General features: G+C 46.9%; 1 protein-coding gene across 2 annotated transcripts in view; it reads right to left on the bottom strand.

Moving 5' to 3' along the window:
- CPEB1 (cytoplasmic polyadenylation element binding protein 1) overlaps positions 1 to 21917 on the bottom strand; it is a 28196-nt gene extending 6279 nt beyond the window's left edge. Inside the window, exons 1-7 of one of the 2 annotated variants that reach the window (XM_032622799.1) lie at positions 21860 to 21917; positions 20140 to 20331; positions 8043 to 8269; positions 5993 to 6245; positions 3522 to 3635; positions 3116 to 3205; positions 2086 to 2222 (exon numbers count right to left, since the gene is read on the bottom strand). In XM_032622799.1, the coding sequence (XP_032478690.1) occupies positions 2086 to 2222; positions 3116 to 3205; positions 3522 to 3635; positions 5993 to 6245; positions 8043 to 8269; positions 20140 to 20293 (975 nt within the window). In that variant the 5' untranslated portion in view covers positions 20294 to 20331; positions 21860 to 21917. Of the gene's footprint in view, positions 1 to 2085; positions 2223 to 3115; positions 3206 to 3521; positions 3636 to 5992; positions 6246 to 8042; positions 8270 to 20139; positions 20332 to 21859 lie in introns of those variants that run through there. The other variant, XM_032622800.1, reaches the window with a different exon arrangement.
- Positions 21918 to 22147: the final 230 nt, after the last annotated feature.

Raw genomic sequence — 22147 nt, 5'->3', positions numbered from 1 at the left:
AAAAAGTAAGAGTTTATAATTATAGGCCATGCCAAAGAAAGGCCCCACAGGAAGGTGGGGCTCAAGTAGGACATGAGACTAGAGAGGTGAGTCTGGTCTAAAGGTAAGAGCAGAGCCACACAAGTGAGTAACCTGTCTGACTATGGGGAAGAAGAGAGGGGGGAATCAAGTACCTACTACTCTGGTGTGGAGGGGGAAACACAAAGGAAATAGAGGGTCAGAGAGATATGAGAACCAGAGCTGCCTACAGCCCATGCATCAAAGGAAGCTATTCAAACACTGTGCGATGCGGTGACAAGGGACTAGGAGCAGGAAGGTGTCTGCAGGGCACTGAGGAGGGTGAGGGCCTGTGGTGCTGCAATGGCAGCCTCTCACTGTGAAAGCAGGGGATAGGGAAGAAGGAGCATGTTGTTAAGTCCCAGAGCATCATAAGTTGTGATAACTACATGAGCTCCACACAGCAAGAAAGAAGGCAGGGAAACTGTGGGCACCGTGCGCAGCCAGAGGACAAAATGTGAACTAACACCAGGAAACATCGTAAAACAAAGAGCCAGCTTTGTGACATGCATCATTTATTTTAAATCCAATGTGACTATCTCAATAAAACAGGCATTTTCTCCATTACCCTACAGATTTTAGTAGACTTTACTTTCTAGAGCAGCTTCCAGTTCACAGCAAAACTGAGCTGAAAATGTGGGGTTCCTATATAACCGCCCCCCCGCATCCATACACGAACAGCCTCCCCCACTCTCAACACCCCTCACAGGACCGGCACACCTGCTGCAATCAGGAAACCTACCCTGACACATCAGTATTGTCCAAAATCCACGGTTTACATTAGGGTTCACACTCGGGGTCTGTTTTACCACTGTAGCTCTATGGGTTTTGGGCAAATGTATAATGGCATGTATCTACCATTACAGTATCACAGAGAGTATCTTCACCATCCTCAAAATCCTCTGTGCTTCGCCTATTCATCCCCTCTACCCTCATAACCCCTGGCAACTGCTAATCTTAAAAGAGGCATTTCAATTTTCCATTTTATAGATGAGGAAATGAAGTTTCATGATATGAAATATCTCATCCAATATCACAAAAGTAATGTACTCTGGAACCAAATTTTAAAAAATAACACTGATTCCTGAGTTCAAAAGTTCCTTTGACAAGTGGTTCTCAAACACCACCCACTAGCACCACTGGGGAACTTGGTGAAAGTGGAGATTCTTTTTTTTTTTTTTTTTTTTTTTTTGCGGTATGCGGGCCTCTCACTGTTGTGGCCTCTCTTGTTGCGGAGCACAGGCTCCAGACGCACAGGCTCAGCAGCCGTGGCTCACGGGCCCAGCCACTCCGCGGCATGTGGGATCTTCCCGGACCGGGGCACGAACCCCAATGCGTCCCCTCCATCGGCAGGCGGATTCTCAACCACTGCGCCACCAGGGAAGTCCTAAAGTGGAGATTCTTAAACTCCACCCAAACTGACTTAGTAAGCCTGAGATAGGGTCCAAGAATATGCAATGAGGCTCCCAGGCAGGATGGCTCTATGCTAGAGACTCACGACGCTGAGGTTGATACCAGAGACGGCCTAAGGAGAGAGAACCAGATGGAGGAAACTAGATAGTAATAAAGCCCTGAATGGCAGTGAAGAAGTCATCCATGGATAGATGTGGGCTAAAGAGGGGTCTACCCACCACAGATTAGGAGGTGAGAAGGCACATCCTGAGAGCAGGACTAGGGAGAAACAACTGTAGATTTTCAGTTAAGTCCAAGCAGAGAAAGCTGCTAATTTCAATTTCATTTCTAAGACAAGAGGTTTGGTACAGAAGCACTGGCTAGAATAGAAGGAGATCTGGGAGACAGTTTGATTTCCATGGGCAGAAGCACATACGTACCATTATGGCCCAAAGGTGCGGGGTGGGGGGTTAATGCAGCTGAGAGTGTTCTGTTGTATTCAACGTGGGGCAAGAAGAGCAGCCCTCTTGCCTCAGTAGGGATACTTGTCTGCAGCCTGTGTATCCACCCACCCCATGAAATCCACTGCCTCATATGCCAATCACCCGATCCAGAAAGGACGCTGTGCCAACTCACCTCCTTGCAGCGCATCCTCCGGCTGGACATCTTGAAGTAATATTCACTCAGGCCATCTGGGCTCAGCGGGTCATGAGAGCAAGCCTGAAGCAAGGCCCGGACAGACTTCTCTAGTTCGAAGACCAGATATACATACCCTATATCCAATGGAAGGAGAAACTGCATTAACATCCCTCAGGTGGCTACTCCTCAGCCTTGGTTTTGCAGCAGGGAGTTTCTTCCGAGAAAGATGCCTTATGGGTGAGACACGTTTTTGTCCTACTCCTGAAAGTCTTGTTGAATGGAAGCATTTGCTATGCTGGACAACCAGGCCAACGGAGGGAGAAGCACACCATCTCCCACCCTAGTAAGGGAAGGGATTGGCAAAGTAGGACAGAGGATCCCATCATTACCACATAGATCTTTATCCCACAACACAAAGCATGTTCAGGTCAGCAAGCCTGGCTTTCCTGGGGGCAGGAGCCATGACAGGTCTGGGGCCAGGGGATGGAGATATTCCTTTAAAAGCCTAGTTAGACCACTGGTTCAGTTCATCGGAACACTTTCAGTGAAGATGGGGCAGAGTGAAAATAGCACTTGCTCCTTTCTACAGGGAAGGGATCTCATTTCAGACCAGTGAGAAATCAGATGCTTGGTCCTCATTCCTGCTAACTCCAAAGGGAGCTCAGAATTAGGTCAGGCAACAACGTAACTGGGAAGGAAAGGCAAGTAAAGGAAAGCTTTTCAAACGCCTCATTTTGAGAGGTCAGGAACGGCTGGGGTTCAGGTGTGGAGGGAAGTGCACAAGGCCGTTTCACAGGGAGCTCCAACTGCAGTGTGAGTTTGGACAGATGGAACATTGGCTCAGAAGAAACAGAAGGATGTGTGAGGTTGAGAAGGAGTGCCGAGAGCTGAAAGTTCTGTGCTGTGGAGTGCCCAAACCTCGTTATCATCATGCAGCTGTGACACCCCAGCGTCCCTCAGGTGCAATTACATACTAGGGAGGGAAAAAAAGCTCCTACCATGTCTTTATTACCTTTAGGCATATTACCTTTGGGAGGACACCGGGGGTGCTTGCCATCCTTACCAGGCCACTCCACACTCAAAGAGCCAAAAACACGGAAGGTGTTAACCAATCCAGCTGCAAAGAGATGAAAAGAATGACAGAAACGGAGACACCATCCTCCCGAGGAAGGCACAGGGCCACTGGTATTCTCTTGGGCTCATCCTCCTTGACAGACAACTGAGAATTGACCTTGGGTCTCAGGTGACAACTGTACGCAACAGACACAGAAGCACTGTAGGAGTCTGTGAAGTGCACCTTTCCCATTCACAGTTGCTCCTGTGATACCCTGTGCCCAGGCAGAGGTTCAGTTCTTGGCCTCAAGTCCAAGTTTCTTGCTCCTGAAAGACATGCCCCACCTTCAACACTTGAAGCAGAAGGTCTCAGAGCTCACCTTCCGTAATATCCCAAGGGACACCTCCTAGGAACACCTTGCAAGAGTAGATGGGGTTCTTGTAGTTCCGGGGAGGAAGCTGGCCACTCCAGGTACAGGTGGCTTCATTCACAGCTTTGGCAGAAGACAAAGAGAAACAGGAGTCAAAGAATTAACAAAGTCACTGCCCTTCTCTGTGGTGAACTTTTATCCAGGAAGAAGGAGAGAGGCCACAGTCCTAGTCTGGCTGCCTGGGAGAACATCCATGACTACTCTGAAAAGCAAGAAAACTTACACCTCACCAAACCAGTCAGCCCAGTATGATAACCCTAATTCACTAGTTCTGCCTCCACTAAAACTGAGAGGAATAGCAAACCAGATGTGTGGGGTAAAAATGATCACAACTCAAGCTATTTTCATACATATAACATATAACCAGAAAGCAGTTTTATCTAGCCATTGCTTATAATACTAATTAATTTAAATTTGTGATTATAGGCACACCTCAGAGATACTGCAGGGTTTTGCTCCAAATCACCACAATAAAATGAATATTGCAATAAAGCTAGTCACACAAATCTTCTGGTTTCCCAGTGCATATAAAACTTACATTTACACTATACTGTAGTCTATTAAGTGTGCAATAGCATTATGTCTAAAAAAACAACGTACCTACCTTAATGTAAAAATACTTTATGGCTAAAAAACGCTAACCATCATCTGACAACACAGGGTTGCTACAAACCTCCAATTTGTATATAAAAAAACCAAAATGCAGTATCGATAGATTGGGAGTTTGGGATTGACATGTACACATTGCTATATTTAAAATAGATAACCAACAAGGACCTACTGTATAGCACAGGGGACTCTGCTCAGTATTCTGTAATAACCTAAATGGGAAAAGAATTTGAAAAAGAATAGATACATGTGCATGTATAATGGAATCACTTTGCTGTACACCTGAAACTAACACAACATTGTAAATCAACTACACTCCAAAATAAAATAGAAATTTTTTTTAAAATGCAGTATTTGTGAAGTGCAATAAAGTGAAGCTCAATAAAACAAGGTATGCCTGTACTTGAAAGTAAACAGGACAATTTTTCATACAACATCCTAAATGCCTACTGGTCCAAATGGACCTTCTCCCCAAATGTTCAAATAAGGAACGTTATACTGTTTCCCTGAACTCATCACTCACAGAAGTTAGGACACTGCCAATAAAAACCAGCACCAGCAACCCAAGATAAGAATGTCACAACTGTTCCATGTCAGAATAATTCCCCATCATTTCCAAAGCTATCGTTATGGTACCTAAAGAGACACCACCGGGCCTTCTATCGTATCAGTCTTTAATCCTGTCCCCACTCAGTCCGTGCCCTTCCAGATCAGAGACTGACCTTAGTGGGAACTGGCTAGTCCTCGCCTATTTTACTCTCCTCCTCCAGCACTGGAGCAGACAGCTAATGAAATGAACCACCATTTTCATTCAGGACAATAACATGGAAGGTCATTCTCTAAAAGGCACAGGCCCAATGTCTTGCTACAGCAAGAAATTAGGCACCATCGGCAGTATTTTGCAAACAAAAACAGAAGTCGATATAATGGCCTCATCCAAAAGCACAGTAAAGTCATTTCACAGGAAAACAATGGCAACAGAGAAAGTACAAACACAGATTGCCGAAACCATTAAAATAGGGCAGGAGCACTGCTAGGGAGAATGAGATCAGGTCTAGCTCTGTGAGTAGAAAGACAGACATATTGAAACCTATGGAAACAAAGGGAATGGAGAAACTGAACATTCATTTAATCAATTCCAGAACCTTACAACAGTGGTCAGTGAGCATCTCCCTGAAGCACTAGTAAACAATGACATATACAGCTCATTTGCTTCCAAGTACTGGTATAAGATGAACAGATTTAATGATGGATTTAAGGTAACTTAAACAACAGAATCTAAGGGTTCCTGAGAGACCAGTACACCTGGGGACATCCCTTACCTTGGAGGTTGACAAATGGACCACCCCCTCTCCCCCCGCAGTGCATCCCTGTGTATACCAATCAGAAAGCCCTGGGGAAGAAAGCTCCAGCGTGGGTTGTGCGTGACATGTCTTTGAATTAGAAAGGGGGAGGGAGACAAAATTCTAGGCACCATTTCCAGGGTTTCTCTTGAACATATGCACCTGTGAAAAGAATCAAACGCGAGAGCAGTGCACAATCTCCACAGAAGAGCAAAAGTCAGAGATGCATCCAACCCCTAATAGGCACAACCCAGTGTGCCAGATTATCTATTGTTCCTCTCTGCTCAGCCTCAAAAAAGTTACCAAGTGTGTCCGCATTAGCACTCACTCCTCAGAAGAGACCACTCTGTGCAGAAGCCGACTTCACCATGCAGTCAAGTCCTCTTGTGGACAGTTCCCCAGTCACTTTTACTCACTGCCCGAGAACGAGGCCCCAGGCCCCCCCAGCAGGCCCACAGCCACACTCACCTGCAGCTTGCCTGTGTAGCCTGGCCTCTCTCTCTATGCTGAAGGGGTCTTTGGGGGCTTCAAGGAGGTCCCAGGACGGCCACACAGAAGCTCCTGGCCATCTCTTTGATGCGCTGGTTGGGGAGGGCGTGACTGCAGCCAGAGCAGCTTGCTCTTGGTCCAGCCGGGACCCAACCCCCATCTTTAAAGGGTCCCTGGGACCACCCCCCGTCAGAGACAGGAAGGGCAGGGGAGGAGAAATTCGGAGGCTTGACTAGGGAAGAAAAAAGGAAGATACAGGTTTTTAAAGGACAGTTGTTACAAAAGTAATAATCACACTATAGAAATTATGAAAAATACCAATATTTGATATATTTTCGTTTAGACTTTCTTCCTATGCGTTCTTAAGATTAGCTGTCCTTATACCATAATTTAAACAAATTCTTTTCTCCCCAGTTCAGTCTTTTTCTCCACATTGCCAGTCTTCATAACCATTTTTAATTAATTTATGATATTCTATTTAGGGAACAAGCTACACTTCACTGACCTATTCCCCCTACTGTTAAGCATTTAGATACTTTGCAAGTTTTCAGGATTATAAATAAAAGCTTTAAACTTTATTTTAAAAACATTTAAATAAAATGTAGCTTCTTCATATTTTGTGTGTTCTCTGGTCAGATTCCTAGACGTAGAATGCCAAAATGCTTTCTATGAAGGTTCTGTGTTCTATTAGAAATGTATGAGAACACAGGTTTCTAAAAACAACAAGCTTGTGTCAAGGCTCTATATTCTACTAATTTAAGTGGGTAGAAATGATACCACATTATCAAAAAATAAACTAAAATAATCACTCAATAGAATATTTCCTGTAAGTTCAAATACTGCCTCTATTTCCTCTTCTGTGACTTGTCTGTTCATACCCCTTCATCAATTAACCTTTGGGGTGGGAATCAGAGAAAAGTCCTTTAAACAAAATCCCAAAATATTAAAGCTGGTTATGAGGCAAATTTCCAAGACTGAGGCCCATATGAAGTAATGAAAAGAATTATAAAAAAAAAAAAAATATATATATATATATATATATATATATATATATATATAAGCATCCCATCGAATCCCATTTTATAGGGGAGTAAAAACTGCAGCCCAGAGAATCAAAGGAGCCCTGCTTGTAGTTACCTTTCTGGAAACACATCCTGAACAGATAAAACCAGGGAGTAGTGGGGACACCAATGCCAGCTTTCATATCCTAGGACAGACTGGCGGGAGGCAAGGTGGGCCCTAAGAGGTCATGCTATGAATGGGACGTGGCAACAACCAGCGTTGCCAGTCTTGGATACGGAAGAGAAGGGGGAAGGAAAATAGCCATTATATTCACTGAACAGTCAGCTCAGTGGCTTTGGTAGTAGAGAAGCAGGCTCAGAAGGCACCTTAAACTGAATTTTACTTTAGGATGATTTCTCCCTGCCATTCCTATATATTTACTTCTAATATCCCCTATTCCTCATCTATCGTAATCCACTTTCCAACTCCCTTTAGCACGAGTGCCACACATGTCACACGTGGCTGTATATGCAGAGCAGGAGATGCAAAGATTAACTCTGAGACATTATTTCATGGATTCGTCATGGCCTCTGAAAAAGAGCTGGAGTCAGATCTGGATTAAAACCCTAGCCCCACTGATTACTAACTTGTGATTCTTAAAATCATCAGTTAAAATATTTGAGGTATCATACATAAAGGTACATAAATGATATTGTTTAAAGGCTAAGAAAACACCAATGGAGGTCAAGAAACAGAACACTGCCAGGACTCCCATATTTATTTTTGAAACTAACTTTCCCAACGGCTCTTGGAGTAACCCGTAGAGTCCTCAGGTCAGGTCCTGAAATGTACTGCTCAATGCGTATAATGGGTATACGAGGCACCCTCTATTCTGTCGAGGATGGAAAGTTCTATACATGTCTCCACACCTCCCATCATGCCACCTCGCAGCCTGCATTCTAGTGGACATGCATCCCACCTCCAGCTCACGTGCTCTCCCCGAGCCACTCTGCAGCAAGTTACATACAATCAAATCTGAGAGATGATCTGATCCAGAGCTGAAGCCACTGGTGTCTGAGTCAGAGGGGCTGCTAGAACGAGAGTCCAGGATGGGCCGGGTGTCCAGGCGGGATCCTCTAACGGAGGGTGCTGGAAACTTGTCCACCAAGTCAGATCCAAGGGGGTCCAGAGGCAGGAAGCTCAAGGGGGGTTTCCCCAGGACACTGCCCAATGGATTGTGGAGCATGCTCAATACTAGGGAGAAAAAAAAGGGAGGAAATAAAAAGGAAGTCTCATGACCTCTTAGTTTGCTTTCCAGCCAAGAGCCCTTGCCTTTCCCTCCCACAGCCACCCAGCAAGATGGACCAAGCCACGACCACCGAAAGCATGACAGAGCCGCAGTTAAGAGTGTAAAGAGCAGACAGACACCCAGGGTCCATGAATGGAAGGGACAGGATGGCATTCTGAAGACCCAAGTTCCTGCTGCAACAGAAGCAGCAAAACTACTGCTCTCTGCCACCCAGGCTTGCGGGTCAGGGCCAGCATCTGGGAACCTGTACCACTGGGGACCCTGGTTACAACTGCTATTAATGTCTGGACACACATGCCCGTGTCGCCATAGGAGATGCCTTCAGCACAATTAGGAAGCCCAAACCATACTCCTTCCTTCCTGTGTTTATTAGAGGAACTCCCACCTTTCTAACACTACATAGCTAAAATACAGAACTTCATGGCACACCCCAGAAGTCTGGTAGAGCATAAGCATACCATCTCATCTAAGAGATTCCTTTATGCAAAATTCTAGCATATGCAGATTCTCTTCTATGCACCCTTGGACTTCACACATTTAGGATGGAAGCAGAGTGATGTTGTGGTTAAGCCGGCTCTGGCTTACGACAATCTTGGGGTGAAACCCTGGGTCTGACGCACCTTTACATGGCTGCATGCTCTGGGAAGCTCTCTTGAGTCTCCATTTTCTCATGGCATCTTGGGTGGAATACCAACTATTTCATAACATTGTCAGGAGGGTTCAATAATTAAGACAGCAGATGGAAAGTGCTCGGCACAGCAGTACCCAGTGCACAATATTTAAATATTAAACATCAAAAAAGAGTGAAGCAGAGGCCAGGAAAGATAAGAGAGGTAAAGTGGACAGCAAGGGAGAGCAGCATTTTCCCGCACTTGGCCTTGGGGAAATAAGGAATCCAAAGCAAAGCAAAACACCCTTTTATCCATGAGGAGGCGGTGGAAGAGGGCTTTGGCCATGGAGCTACGGTGGCACCAAAGCTAGGTAAGAAAGAAGCCGTATTAATCTGATTTTGTTTTTTCATCTGGAGAAAGGGGAAAACATCCCCCTCAAAAAGGCTGTGAGGTGAAACCAAAATAATGCGTTTACATATGAAAGTGCTCAATAAACGGTGGCTGTGACTGGCTCTACCTCACAATTACTCACCAGTACCTGAGTGAGACACAGGTCACCAAAGCTGGTTTTCTTTCAGGGTCCAAGTCAGCCTGAAAGTCAGCCTGAATGTCTGGCTGGGGCTGTGGTGAGCCTCCTGAGGCAGGAATAAACCCCTCTAAGCATGGAATCAAAGTGAGAGCATTCTTTCAGGGTATTCATGACAGAGGGTATGTGCAAGATCAGACCGACCTGCTCTCCGTTGGCCAACCACTTCCCTCTCAGCTCAAAATAAGGTAGGGGTATCAACTTTTTTTTTAATGCAGGGAATAGTGTGGATGTGTTTATTTTATTGTGTTTACTTAGCCTTGATTTTTTGTTGTTGTTGTTGTTATACGCGGGCCTCTCACTGCCGTGGCCTCTCCCGTTGTGGAGCACAGGCTCCGGACGTGCAGGTTCAGCGGCCATGGCTCACGGGCCCAGCCGCTCCGCGGCGTGTGGGATCTTCCCGGACCGGGGCACGAACCCGTGTCCCCTGCATCGGCAGGCGGACTCCCAACCACTGCGCCACCAGGGAAGCCCTAGCCTTGATTTTTAAAGAAACTGTCCTACTGTTCTCCAAAGTAGATGTACCATTTTACCCTCCCACCAGCATTGATGAATTTCAGTCCCTCCACACGCTGGCCAACACTCGGTAGGGTTGGTTTTTTAAATCTAGCCAGTCTAACATGTATGTGTGCTGGGGAGGGGGGAGCTTTACCATCTTCAGCAAGGAGTTTATTACTTAGTTTATGACTTCCTTTCTTAAGGAAACATTCTTTTAAAACTAGGACTTTCAAAGCAGTTTCCCAAGCACAGGCACTGAATATGCACAGGTGTGTTGAAACTAAGTGTCCCTTAACGCTTAGATTCTGACACCCATCAGAAATACTTTTGTCAAATTTCTCAAATACTCCTGACAAACCCCTACATCAATGAAACACCGAGCCCAAGCCCCTGGAATTCATGCCCTGAGAGGGTAGAAGATGTGAAGATTTATTCCAGGCTCCTACTTGGTGCTGCAAGACGTGTCAAAAAAAAAAAAAAAAAGCACTGTGAAAACTAACATATCACATGTATTGGTCTTAAAAGTGGTACCATTGCCCTAAGAGGGCCTCATCTTTCTTCACATTTTACAGAAACAAGGTTAGGGCGGTGAATGATGAGGTAACAATCACATCATAGAGAGCTTCGAAAACCAAATTAGGGTGTTTAGATTTTATCCTGAAGGTAAGTGGGAGATACTGGGGAGCTGCCATGGGGACAGCCAAGGAGGCTGAGCAGGGACACTGGGGAGGACAGTGCCGGTACCCAGTGCCCGGCTGGGACTGAGTATTAAATCAGACTTGGGTGACTCTCTCCAGCAACGTCGGGAACCTGGGTGGATACTGCACCCACACAGGGCTGAGGGTTTTTCCCAAAGAGGGTGTGAAGGAGGAAATGAGACAACAGGGTTGATGGCACCAGCAACAGAGATGAAGAAGGGGTCATGCATTACAGGTGAAAGACAGGAGAGAGTCAAGATGCTGGAAGCAAATGGAGAAGCAGCAATGGCCATGTGCTGACAGCTACCAGAGGAGGGGAGGGGCAGACAGGAGAAACAGGAAGAGGGGAACAGTGAAGTCCGAAGTCCTGAGGACGGTGCGGTCCAGGGTGTGCGACCACAGGTGGTTGAGGTGGACTGCGTGGAGGCTAAAATACTGGATAGGTCATTCACGTGGACGTTAAAGGGACCCACAGTGACAAGTGGGCCTGGGGTTAAAACAAACAAAAAACACATATTGAGATCTTCAGAAAAGGGAAAGGACTGGGGAATTGGTAAGAAGAACAAAAAGAATGACCCTGAGGTAGATAAGGCTAGGAGAACATGCAGCCTCCACTTGAGAAAGTGACATCCTGAAGGAAAAAACCTTCAGCGGAGGCAGAAGTTGGCAGGAGCGTTCGCCAGAGACAAACAAGATAAAGGGCAGTTTGTTAATCCTAGGAAGGGTGGCACAGCAGAGCTCCAAGAGTTGTCAGGGAAACACAGCATTAAGCAGGATGCAGAAAAACACTCAAGGAGATGGCTGGCCCAAATGACTTGTGTCAAGGAGGATAAATATGGGCCACAGTAACTACATCTTTACCCAAGATTTTAAAAGTGTATCTGAAAGAGTCAAAAAGCAGTATGGGTGCCAGTGTAGACCACCTTTCTCATTTACAACAACCTGTATTCATGACTGTGTTGATACATCTGTTCTAACACCCACAAATCCATCTACCTCAACTAACCTACAATTTTTTTTTTGACATGCCCACAAAGGTATCCTGAGGCTTTGTCAAATTCCTGTGTCAAAGCTAGCGATTATGTCTGTAACACTCCTCTAATCTGATAATAAGCCTGTCTAAAAAGAAAACGGCATGACAACCCACAATGGCCACTAATGAACTCCACTTCCTTAAGTGCCCAGAGTTCATGGTCAATCATCTGTTCTCCAGTCTGGACAGGTGCAGTCAAGCTCCGACCATTCACTAATAGCAGCTTCCACATGCTGCACATCTAGTATATGCCAGATACCGTGTCAGAAGCACTTTAGGTAAATAATCTTCCCTGCCTCCTAAGAAGTGGGTATTATTACCCCATCTTAACAAAAGGAAACCAAGGCTTAAAGGGCAAGTGTTTGTAGTGAGTTTGTCAGCTAATTAATGACAGAGTGGGACCCAATTCTTTCTGATTCCTTGCTTTATCCTTGGTAACACACCATTCCCTACTTTTTTTTCTTTTAAATACTCAGGACTTTACATCTTCTTGTCTTCATGTTCTTGACACCTCTCTTGTGTTCAAATTCCTGTAAGACCATCAACTACAGACAAGCCATCTCGGGTTCCAGAGGTCAATACCTTGGGATCTAAATCATCCAGCTCTTAAAACTTCTCTAGGACCTTGCTGCTCCAGGAACTCATTAAAAATGTATCTTGGGCCCCACTCCAGACCTACTGAATCAGAACCTGCATTTTAACAAGATCCCCAGGAGATTTGTATGCACATTAAAGTCTGAGAGGCACTAATCTAGAAAAATCTGAGGCTTGCTACTTCAAGCTTCTAATCAGTCCCCTTACCACACCCCAGAACCTTTCGTATGTAATTATTTCCTTGACTTAAGAAACTGTAGGTTATTCAAATACAGCTCTTACAGCACGATGGCAACTAATACACAGGAGGAAAAAAGAACACAAGGTGGCTATGTAGGACATTTCCCAAAGAGTCTGATCTCTGAAACATGCCCCCCAACCCCCCCGACCCCACCGGCGTGGGGAGGGGGTGCTGGAGGAGAGGAGAGAGGGAAAGAGACCTAACCAGGAACAAATAATTAATATTAAAAAAAATTGGCATGGACTGTGATAATAATTTCAGGAAAAGTGACAGCCAGAAAGAAGCTGAACATTGTGAAAAACATTCAAGACAAGAACTCTGTAAGCTTATATCAAGCAAATACAAAGAGAGCGTGGGCCTACTGCCTGAGGCAGACAACTGCTAAGAGACAAAGGAGAGAAAAGTGCTATTAAGGACACTATTGGGTCACCAGAGAAAACTGGAATATGAACAACAGTTTAATGAGAGTATTATATCAATTTTAAGTTGACTGAAGTTCATAGCTTTTGCTGTACATGAATGTACGTCAGAACATTATTCTTTATGGTACAGAAAGAAATTATATAGAGAGATATACATATAGAGAGAGAACTGCAAATGATAAACCAAATGAGGTAAATGTCAACAACAGGAGAATCTGGATAAATGAAATACAAGTAACCTTTGTATAATTTTTATTTTGTATTTGTGACTTCTGTAAGTTTGAAATTTCCAAACAAAAAAACTTTTTTATGACCGAAGGAAAACCAGTCAATGCCCATTTGACTTTCTTCACCTTTTTCAAGGCGACTGATCCGACCAGAAAACAGAAATCAAGCACAACCAATAGGGACTAGAATCCCAGGGGAAAAAATGGTAACTGAGTACCTTTGGAGTCTCTACCTGTAAGAGAAATCATCTTCTTTTAAACAAGCTTTTTAAAGCATCAGAAACACTTGCATAGATATTTGCAGACACACAGAGGTACAAAGTTCTGCCTTCTCAACCAAGCACACCAAGGGCCATCCTTACCACCCGACTCCAGCAGTAATTAGCTCAACACCTGGCAGAAAGCAGGTGATCAACGCTTGCTGAATATGAATAGTACTGAAAGAAAGGGAGTATCAGATCCCTAGGAGCCAGTATGCTCACTGAGGCTACTCCCCTTCTATCAAGGTTATTCAATTTAAGGACACAGTGCTGACTGAGATGCAATTCAGAATTAGAGGGAAAAAAACCTTAGTTCATCCCAGCCCAGCCCATCACCAAAACAAAGGTTGAAAGGAAAGCACTGTTACTTCCCATACCAAATTTGTGACAATATTCCTTCCACTAGTTTCAAATACTTTCTTCAAAGAGAACTAAACATATATAGATACAGGCTGAAGAGAGTCACTCTCCCTGGGATCCTCACAACCACTGAAATATACTTCTACATTCAAATACAAGGAGCAGGGAAGAGTATCCACTGAACACTAATTCCAACCACACAGGAAAACGGGAAAGGGGCAGTGCTGTCAGACAAAACATGAAACATCAGAGTGTACCAGAATTAACACACCTGGGTCACATCAGCACCTCCACATCAGTTTCCTGCAAATATTAAATTGGAAGAGGCCAAGAATACAGGAGTTTGACTAGAAGATACAGGGAAGACAAGAAAACCTGTATCAAGAGGCCAAGGATTTTCTAGGTGGTTTGATAGTTTCTTCAACCCACAGAAGGAGCCAAGTTCTGGAAACTGTCACTCATGGTCAGATGCCCTACAGTGACCTGACTGTCCCTCTATATAGCCCAACCTCACAAAGGACCTGGCTATGTCGTTCTTTGAGTATCTACAGATCAAAGGGAGGAAAGCAGCAGAGACAGTGGGCTTCTTGGGAAGGTGGGACCTCGTTTCAAGAGACAGAGCCTGTCTTGCTCCCAGCTCAGCCCATGAGACTATATTCCCCTATATAAGGCTGCTGAGTAAGGAGCACTGATTCTCACCAGCTGGGAATCAGGAGGGAAGGAGCAATCACTTCTTCCTAACTTGAAGTATAAAGTATACCTCCTGGGAAGACACACTCTTCAAGCCATATAACCCAAAATCCAGTGGAAGTGACAGGTTCCTTATGCTGTAGGCCAGTGACCGATCTCAAACTACACTCCCCGTCATGCGGCACAGAACTTCATCAAAGTCAGATGTCGAGTATTAACCTAGACAGACTAAGCAGATAGAGAAGTCCGCTAAGCAGACAGAGAAGTCCCATAGTCCCTTTCAATGGTGGCCAAGGCCCTGACCTCTTTGCTCTGCTCCTATCTTGACCTCTACAACTCAGGGATCAAAGGAAGTCTGAGGTTTACCAGGTGCCTCCAGCCCTGGTGGCCAAGTGTACGGCAAATCCTTATCTTCCAAAAGTGACTAAGAAAAACAGTATGCTCTCCCTGGAGCACAGGCACCCATCCCCACTCACATGCCGGCAGGAATCCGCATCAGCTACAGACAGTTCTAACGGAAGTCACGGGGAGAAGAGGACCTGGCAGAGGGTTCCAGCTCATTAATGCTACCTCAGAGGGTACAAGAGACCAAATCAGCAGTAATATTTTTAGACTGATTGTTAACTTTCTCCACTTTCACCCTTCTGTGCCAGCTCCTGTGGGTTTTACAGCTGAGTCACTGCTGGAATTTTCTGAAGCCTTCCCCACGAGTACAAAGGCACCCAAGAGCGATGGCGGCAGCAGCAATGGCAGCAGGAGTCAGGCACCGGATGCCTGCACTGCAAGACACTGAGCTTGAGCTCAGCTCAAGGAGAGCCCAGGCCTGAGACATCATAGTCTGTCTAACAGGAGTAATCACGGGAAAAACCCAGACCAGGAGCCATTATTTCCAGCCCGAGACACAAGGCTGCACCTGGAACCCTTCTTCCCTATCCCAACCCTTGGTCCTGGGCTGCCTGCTCAAAATCTACCTAAAGGCATAAGAGGAGCACTCATTGCAGGTATAACGATGCTCTTTGCCTATGACCCCAACCCTGCAACTCTACAACACACCCCAACTCAGGCGGTGATCCTGCGAGTCTGAACTCCCTCCACCAACTCTGGATCCCACAGGTCCAAGGTGGTACCCGACATAGCCTTTCTCCCCGATCTTGATCACTGGACAAGTTTCATTAACCTGAAGAAATGACATGCTCAAGTCCCATGTAAGGTCAGCAATACTCGGTCCCTGGACCCAACCACCTCAACTTCTTTCTCACCTAGGAGGTACCACATTGTCACACTGCTCCTCAGGCCCTCCCTCCTCTCTGCACTAAAAGCTATTCTCCTCAGTAGACTACCTGACTCCGTGACAGAATTCATGCTCTGGTGTATGAAAAAAACTTTCTGTAAATGCATCATCATGCCCTAAAAGCTATGAGGGCTCAGAGATACTGATCACTGAACCATCTGTCCGTCCAGATGATCAACACAAGTAGGAAGCCGAAGAGAAAGAGAATTTGTCTGAACTCTGTAGTTCAAACTTACCCGGAATTAACTCAGCACTCATCATTCACTCAGTAACTACTTACTAAAAAGACAGGAGCCAGGCTCTGTGCTACATACTGGGAATATAAGCAGTGAAGACTTGGACAGCTGAGGTAGATTTGCAGGAGAACTTGTTTGGGCCCAGAAGTCCATGTTCCACAGAGAAGGAACCCAACCCTACTTTGAACGTTGCCTCAGAAAGGTTATTTGGAAGTAGAGCAGCAGCAGAAGCAAAATGCTGAAGACTCCCCTCTCATCCCAGGCTGATTCAGCCTGCAGACCAATGGGGAGCCTGTTAAGTGACAAAGCACAGGGAACATACTCTTCACTGGTTAGGGCAGAAATCAAAGAGGGTGAACAGGTTAATCTCCAAGGGACTTCTAAGGAGAGTGGGAGGAAACAGGACATGTCCTCTGACATCCTTAGACTGAGCGTCTGGTCTGCCCACTGGGCTTCTGCACAAGGCCTTCATTAGGAGTCCTTGTTTCCAGGTCCCCTAAAGTAGGCTCTCAGTCTACCCCACTTCCTGCTGAGTAATGCTGCATGCAAAAGAGTCACCGGGGGAAGGCAGGAACACAAATGCATCGGGGGGCACAGCTGATGAGCTGAGACTCAGGGTGAGGAGGGAGTCAGAACTGTCTCGTGCCCAAGCCTTGAGGGACCCTCGGCAAAGGAAAACATCATGGCTGAACAGCCCTGGAGTTGTATATACAGAGATACCTTCCCGGAAGTGTTCTTGCTCAGCATGTTAGGGTTCTGCCCACAGGAACACAGGTGTGATAGGAAGCCTAAGAGGCTTGGAATCAAAGAAACCCAGGCTCGAATTCTGGTCGTTGTTTCACTTTTAGCACTTCACGAGCTCTGTGAGCATTATTTCCTCATCTTTCAGATAGGAACAATAATAGTACCCATTTCACAGGACTGTGAAAGCATTAAATCATGTGATATACTTCACATAGGAAGTAGTCGATAAATGGTGATTAGTCACTCTCTCCCCCATCCCAGGACATTGAGGATATAGCTTTCATAGCCCTCCTGTTCCATTACAAGACTTAGGACACTGCAAGCAAGACAAAGGTAGCCCCAGACACATGTCACTGGGGTCGCCTCTAACATTCATCTTGCCCTGATGGGAAGGAAGGCCTCCTTTCCCAGCGTGAAATGAGGCCTTAGGGGTAGGCAGAGTCTAGAAGGGAGGGACCTCACAGAGTACCACACCCAAACCAATGCTGGCCTTACAGGCACAACTCTCGAAAACAGATTACACCCCAGGGTCTTCCTGCAGGCCTCCCAGGCCAATGAAATCCATGTGGCAGAAGGACCTTAGCCCCTGGAGACAGGTCTCCATGTACCAGTCTCATGCTGAGAATCCAATGAAATGTTGCCCCAATGCCAAAAAAATCCTTAAGGGAGAAAATGAAAGCCCCCAAGCACAGCAACTATCATGCTGCATTTGGTATTCGTTCTCATCTATTTCCCCTCGATAGTTAAGGGGATTTTTAAAGGCAATAATTTTATTCGTTGATGTCTCTTCAGTGCCTGGCACACAGCCAGTGCTCAAGTATTTGTTCAATGAATTTAGCCAAGATTTTTCAGGCAAGAGCCCTGCTACCTCCAACCTTGCCCCCTACACATTGCTGAAAACTTAAAGAGTTGTGGAAAATGGTCAGATGTAAACGCATAGCCACATGGGGCAATATATCCCCCAGGAGGGCCAAGGAAGAAGCTTGCACCAGGTGCTCCATGCAGAGACAGCAAGCTACCAGGCTGTCTGCAATGATGACTCCCAGACCGTCCAGAGCTGTTGAAATACCTCCTCCCTCCCTGAAGAAACTGAGCTAGTTGGTCTTCAGATGGGGAGGCAGTGTAGGCACTGGAATGTGGGCTGCGTGTTCCTGCATTGCTGGCAAGGGTGCAGCTGGCTGGTGGGAGGGCTGCGTCCTACTCCAGGAGGCGGCACCCTCATGTGGGCTTTCCAAGAAGGCCCAGAGCTCAGAGAAAGGAGAGAGATGGCCATCACCACAGCTCCCAAGGATAACGTGGGCATCAGGGATGGCTGGGCCCTCAACCCTCGGAAAGGAAGACATACACACACTAACCCTGCCCTTGGCTAAGTCACACCTCTGGGGCAACTCTCTGGGTTCCCATGAATGCCAGGGCCACAGATTACAGCCCCGCCCTGATCCAAAAAATCATGTAGTATTTATTACCTAAGTGCTTGAGACAGAACATGGAGAAGTAAATCCATCCCCACTTCAGAGACAAATAACTACAAACAGGCCTTTCAGGTGGTGGGGAAACTGAGGAAATTATGGCTGGGCCCAAGCTATTTTTTTTTTTTTTTAACAGCCTAATTTCAGAATGACTTTCAAGGCCCTCTCCAAGCCCCAAGCTGGCCCCTCCTGCATTTCTATTTGTTATAATACATTTCAGAAGGACCCCTGCAGCTAAGAGAAACCAGAGCCAAAGAAGGGCCACACCCAATGTGATACCAGTGAGAGACACTGTTTTGGTCAAACACTGATCACCACAGACACGTGCCTGCCTCCTGGGTGGGCTCCCCTGTCTTTTGCTCAGATACAGCAGTGAGGGTGGGGACAAGGTCAGCTTCACAGCTGACCCACCCCCCACCACCCCGCCGGCTGGCTTCGGAATACCACATAAAAGAAACTACCACTATCTCCAAGCCAAGATCTCCAAGGCATAGGATACCAAACAGTGACACCACACTTCCCAGCCCAGGGAAAAACCTGAGTCAGCTAAAGGCTGGTACTTCAAGAAATTCTACCTCAACTCAGAGGTAGTTACTTAAGGTGAAGCTCTTCCCCACCTGCAGCCAAATTAAAAAAATCCACCCTCTACCCCCCAATCAGATGGGATTTACCAAAAAACCGGGCATTAAAATGCCAACAGACACAACAGTCCCAGGCTCTGCAAAGCATTCTAAAAAAAGACCTGCGCCAAACAGGGTGGAGGCCAGAGATATCAACAAGACAGCACCTTGCTGCCATGACTGCCAGCTTCTGGAGATGGGAGGCAAGGAAGGATGGCAGGCTCTGTGAACCCCACTGTCAGCACCAACAGCAAATGGCCGCCCCCACCCCCCCCTTTCCATCTTTTTAAAGTACCTGCTGCCAATATTCTTTTTATTAAGGTATAATTTACATAAGGCGCAATACATAGATTTTTATGTATAGTTACAGTATTTCTTAAGTTCACATTTCTTCCTGAAAACTCCAAGCCTTGCATCTGGCCAACCCTCCCCCTTGAACCACGGGAGGGAAATAAACGGGCAATGGGAAGGTCTGAGCAGAATCAGCTCAAGGGGTTGCCAAGAAGCCCCTTCAACTTGTCCCCATCGAATCCTTCCAAGATGTCAAGGGATCCTAAAGAGGAGTGGTTCTTCCTTCATCTACTTGGTCACCCTTAACACAAAGAAAGAAAAAAAAAAAAGCCTCCGCAGCTGAGAGTTACTCCACCCCACTTACCCTGCTTACCCCTTTCCAGGATCAATGCTCTAAACCTTATGTTAAGCCAATTCCAATATCCCAGTAATACCCAGCCTCACTTACGGTTAAAATTCTTCCCTTGCCATGATTCAGGGACCACCCATCCTTCACACATAGCTCCCTAGTTTTAAAAGCCACTGAGAAATAGAATCTGGACATCCAGTAATCAGCCCCTTAAGTCCCCTCCCCCACCTAAAAGTGTTTTGCTTCATCATCTCCAAGACAGGCCTGGGCACTAGGGGGTTAGCTGGATCTTTTCTGCCTAAGACTGTCACCTTGTGGACCCTTCTCGGGGCCACCTCAGGTACAGACTAACAACTCCAGGGAATTTATCAGGGTAAGTGGAAAAGCCATGCCTGCTTTTACAAGCAACCATCTGTCCTGCCACACTCACAGCCAGCATTTCCATCTTTTGCAAAACAGCTCCATGTTGTATGGGGGGGGGGGGGGTGATGTAAAGGTGAACAGAACAACTGTTGCTGTGGATATCTTCACTCACTACCCCACATACACCACCACCACCACCATCCCCCAAGCCAACTCATTTTCTGGCACTCACCTGAGTGTGTGCTGCTCTGGGCTGAAGAATCTGAGTCCTGGGTGCTCCAGGGTCGGTCCCAGCCTGTGAGACTGAGGGACTGCAGGCCAAGGCACAAGTCATTTGCATCTGGGAGGCCACGGGAAGAATCTTGCGCAGAGGTGGGGAAAAGCATCCTGCTTGTAACTGTTTCTTCAGAGTCCTGGAAGTCTGCTTTGGACAGGAGGACAGCAGAACCCCAGAGTTAAGGGCTGTTTTCCCCAGTATTATCAACAATAAATAATATTAATAATAGTTTCCTTAGGCTCAAGGACCAGACATCCAAGCTGGCTGGATGCTGCAGCCGCTGCCTCTGCACTTTTGGGGGTATTAGAGCAAGAGCAGTTGCCATACAGCCCCCCTCCCCACATACACACCCCTATCCCGTCTGCATTACAGACTGGGCCGGCATGTGATCAGGCTGCTGATGCTTCCCGCTGCCAGTGACATCAGCCGGCTGAGCTGTGCAAGAGAGCGGCATCATCCCTCACAGAACGGGGGAGGAGCAGGAGGGGACGACAGGGAGGAGACTTGCCTCCCAGGGAAAAGACAGCACAACAGCTACTTGGAACAGTCCGGGTGCAGTGCCGCTAAGTCAGGGTTGCGAGGCAGCGCCCTCCGGTCTACAGCAATAGTGGCCAAGCGGCCCTCAGGCACGACTGAAGTCCTCTCTGCCGACAGCAAAGCCAAAGCAGCAGACTGCCTGCTTGTGTAGCTCTGCCCTCCTGCCCCTCCCTTTCCCTCCCTCTGCTCTCCACCCCCCAAACCCAAAAACACTCTAGTCCTGGACTCTCTCCAGCTGCTTGCTCAAGCCCTGGTTTTGCAGCCCGATGCAAAGCTTCACAATTCTGCTAGCAAAAATCTGTGTGCTCCAAGTGGCCCCTGAGCAGTACCCTGACACAGCAGTGTTTACCACTGAGGATGGGACAACCTTCAGAAAAACACTGTGCGCTCGGACCCTGGGGAACAACACTTGGTGCTCCAGGCTTGTCAGGAGCAGCTGATCAGAGAAAGGGGGTCAGCTTCGGCAGGGGGAGGGGGAGTCACTGGGCAACCCACATGCCAGAGTAAGATCTGTCCTGACTAGGATACTCCCTGTTCCCAAGTTCCCTCACCCCAAAAAGGATGGGCATCAATCACGAGCAGATACAGCAGGACCAGCTCCTCCCTCCTGCAAGTGTAGGTACAGACTGAGGAAACACTCCCAAAACAGTGTCTGACAGACCAAAATAAGAGAAACCGTCTCAGAAGCAGGACTATGCCTTATCAGAAACCCCATGTGCAGGAGTTCACATCACCTGGCTCTGTCAGTACTGTTTCTCTTGCTTTTCCAGAAGCACTCAGGATACACTGGCCAGCTGTAAGGATCACTGATGCCTCTGGTTGCCCAGGCCCCCTCTCAGGGGTGCTGCCCAGGACCAAAGCCCGATTTCGGTGACCACTCACAGCTCCAGCACCAAGTCCAGCTCTGCCCAGAGCTTCTGGAAACTGCCATTTCCTGTCTGCCAACATACTCTCCTGCATCAGTCCTTTTCCAACATGCCCTCCAGTCACAAGGCTTCTTCCTCAGAAAGGAGGGTAAAGTGAAGGTCCCAGCTTCAGCAAGCAGGCTGCTCGCACCTAGACCAGGTAGGCAGCACTCCACCCTGCTTGTTTGCCCATGTTACAAGAAGAAGTAACCAGATACGGGAAGCATGCCCACCTGGGACCGCCCAGGACAGGGTTACGAAGTGGGCAGAGTGGAGGATAATGCTGTTATCCACAGGAACAGCTGGCCAGAGCCTCCTGAGTATACCCTTCTGTCCACAGGCACTCAGGCATAGCCTAGAGGGGGAAAATGGCCAGTCTGTGGGAGGGACTCCTCCCCTTGGTTTTTTTTTTTTTTTTTAAGAGCTTTGCTGCTGTGTCATCCATCCACATTATTCCTGTCTGGCTGTAGATACTCTGCTTGCTCCCTGTCTGTGTCTATCAAAGCCTTCTTCACCACTGC

The sequence above is a fragment of the Phocoena sinus genome, chromosome 2 (assembly GCF_008692025.1).
Source record: "Phocoena sinus isolate mPhoSin1 chromosome 2, mPhoSin1.pri, whole genome shotgun sequence".
NCBI classification, from domain to species: Eukaryota; Metazoa; Chordata; class Mammalia; order Artiodactyla; family Phocoenidae; genus Phocoena; species Phocoena sinus.
This window is presented reverse-complemented; position numbering and strand designations above follow the sequence as displayed.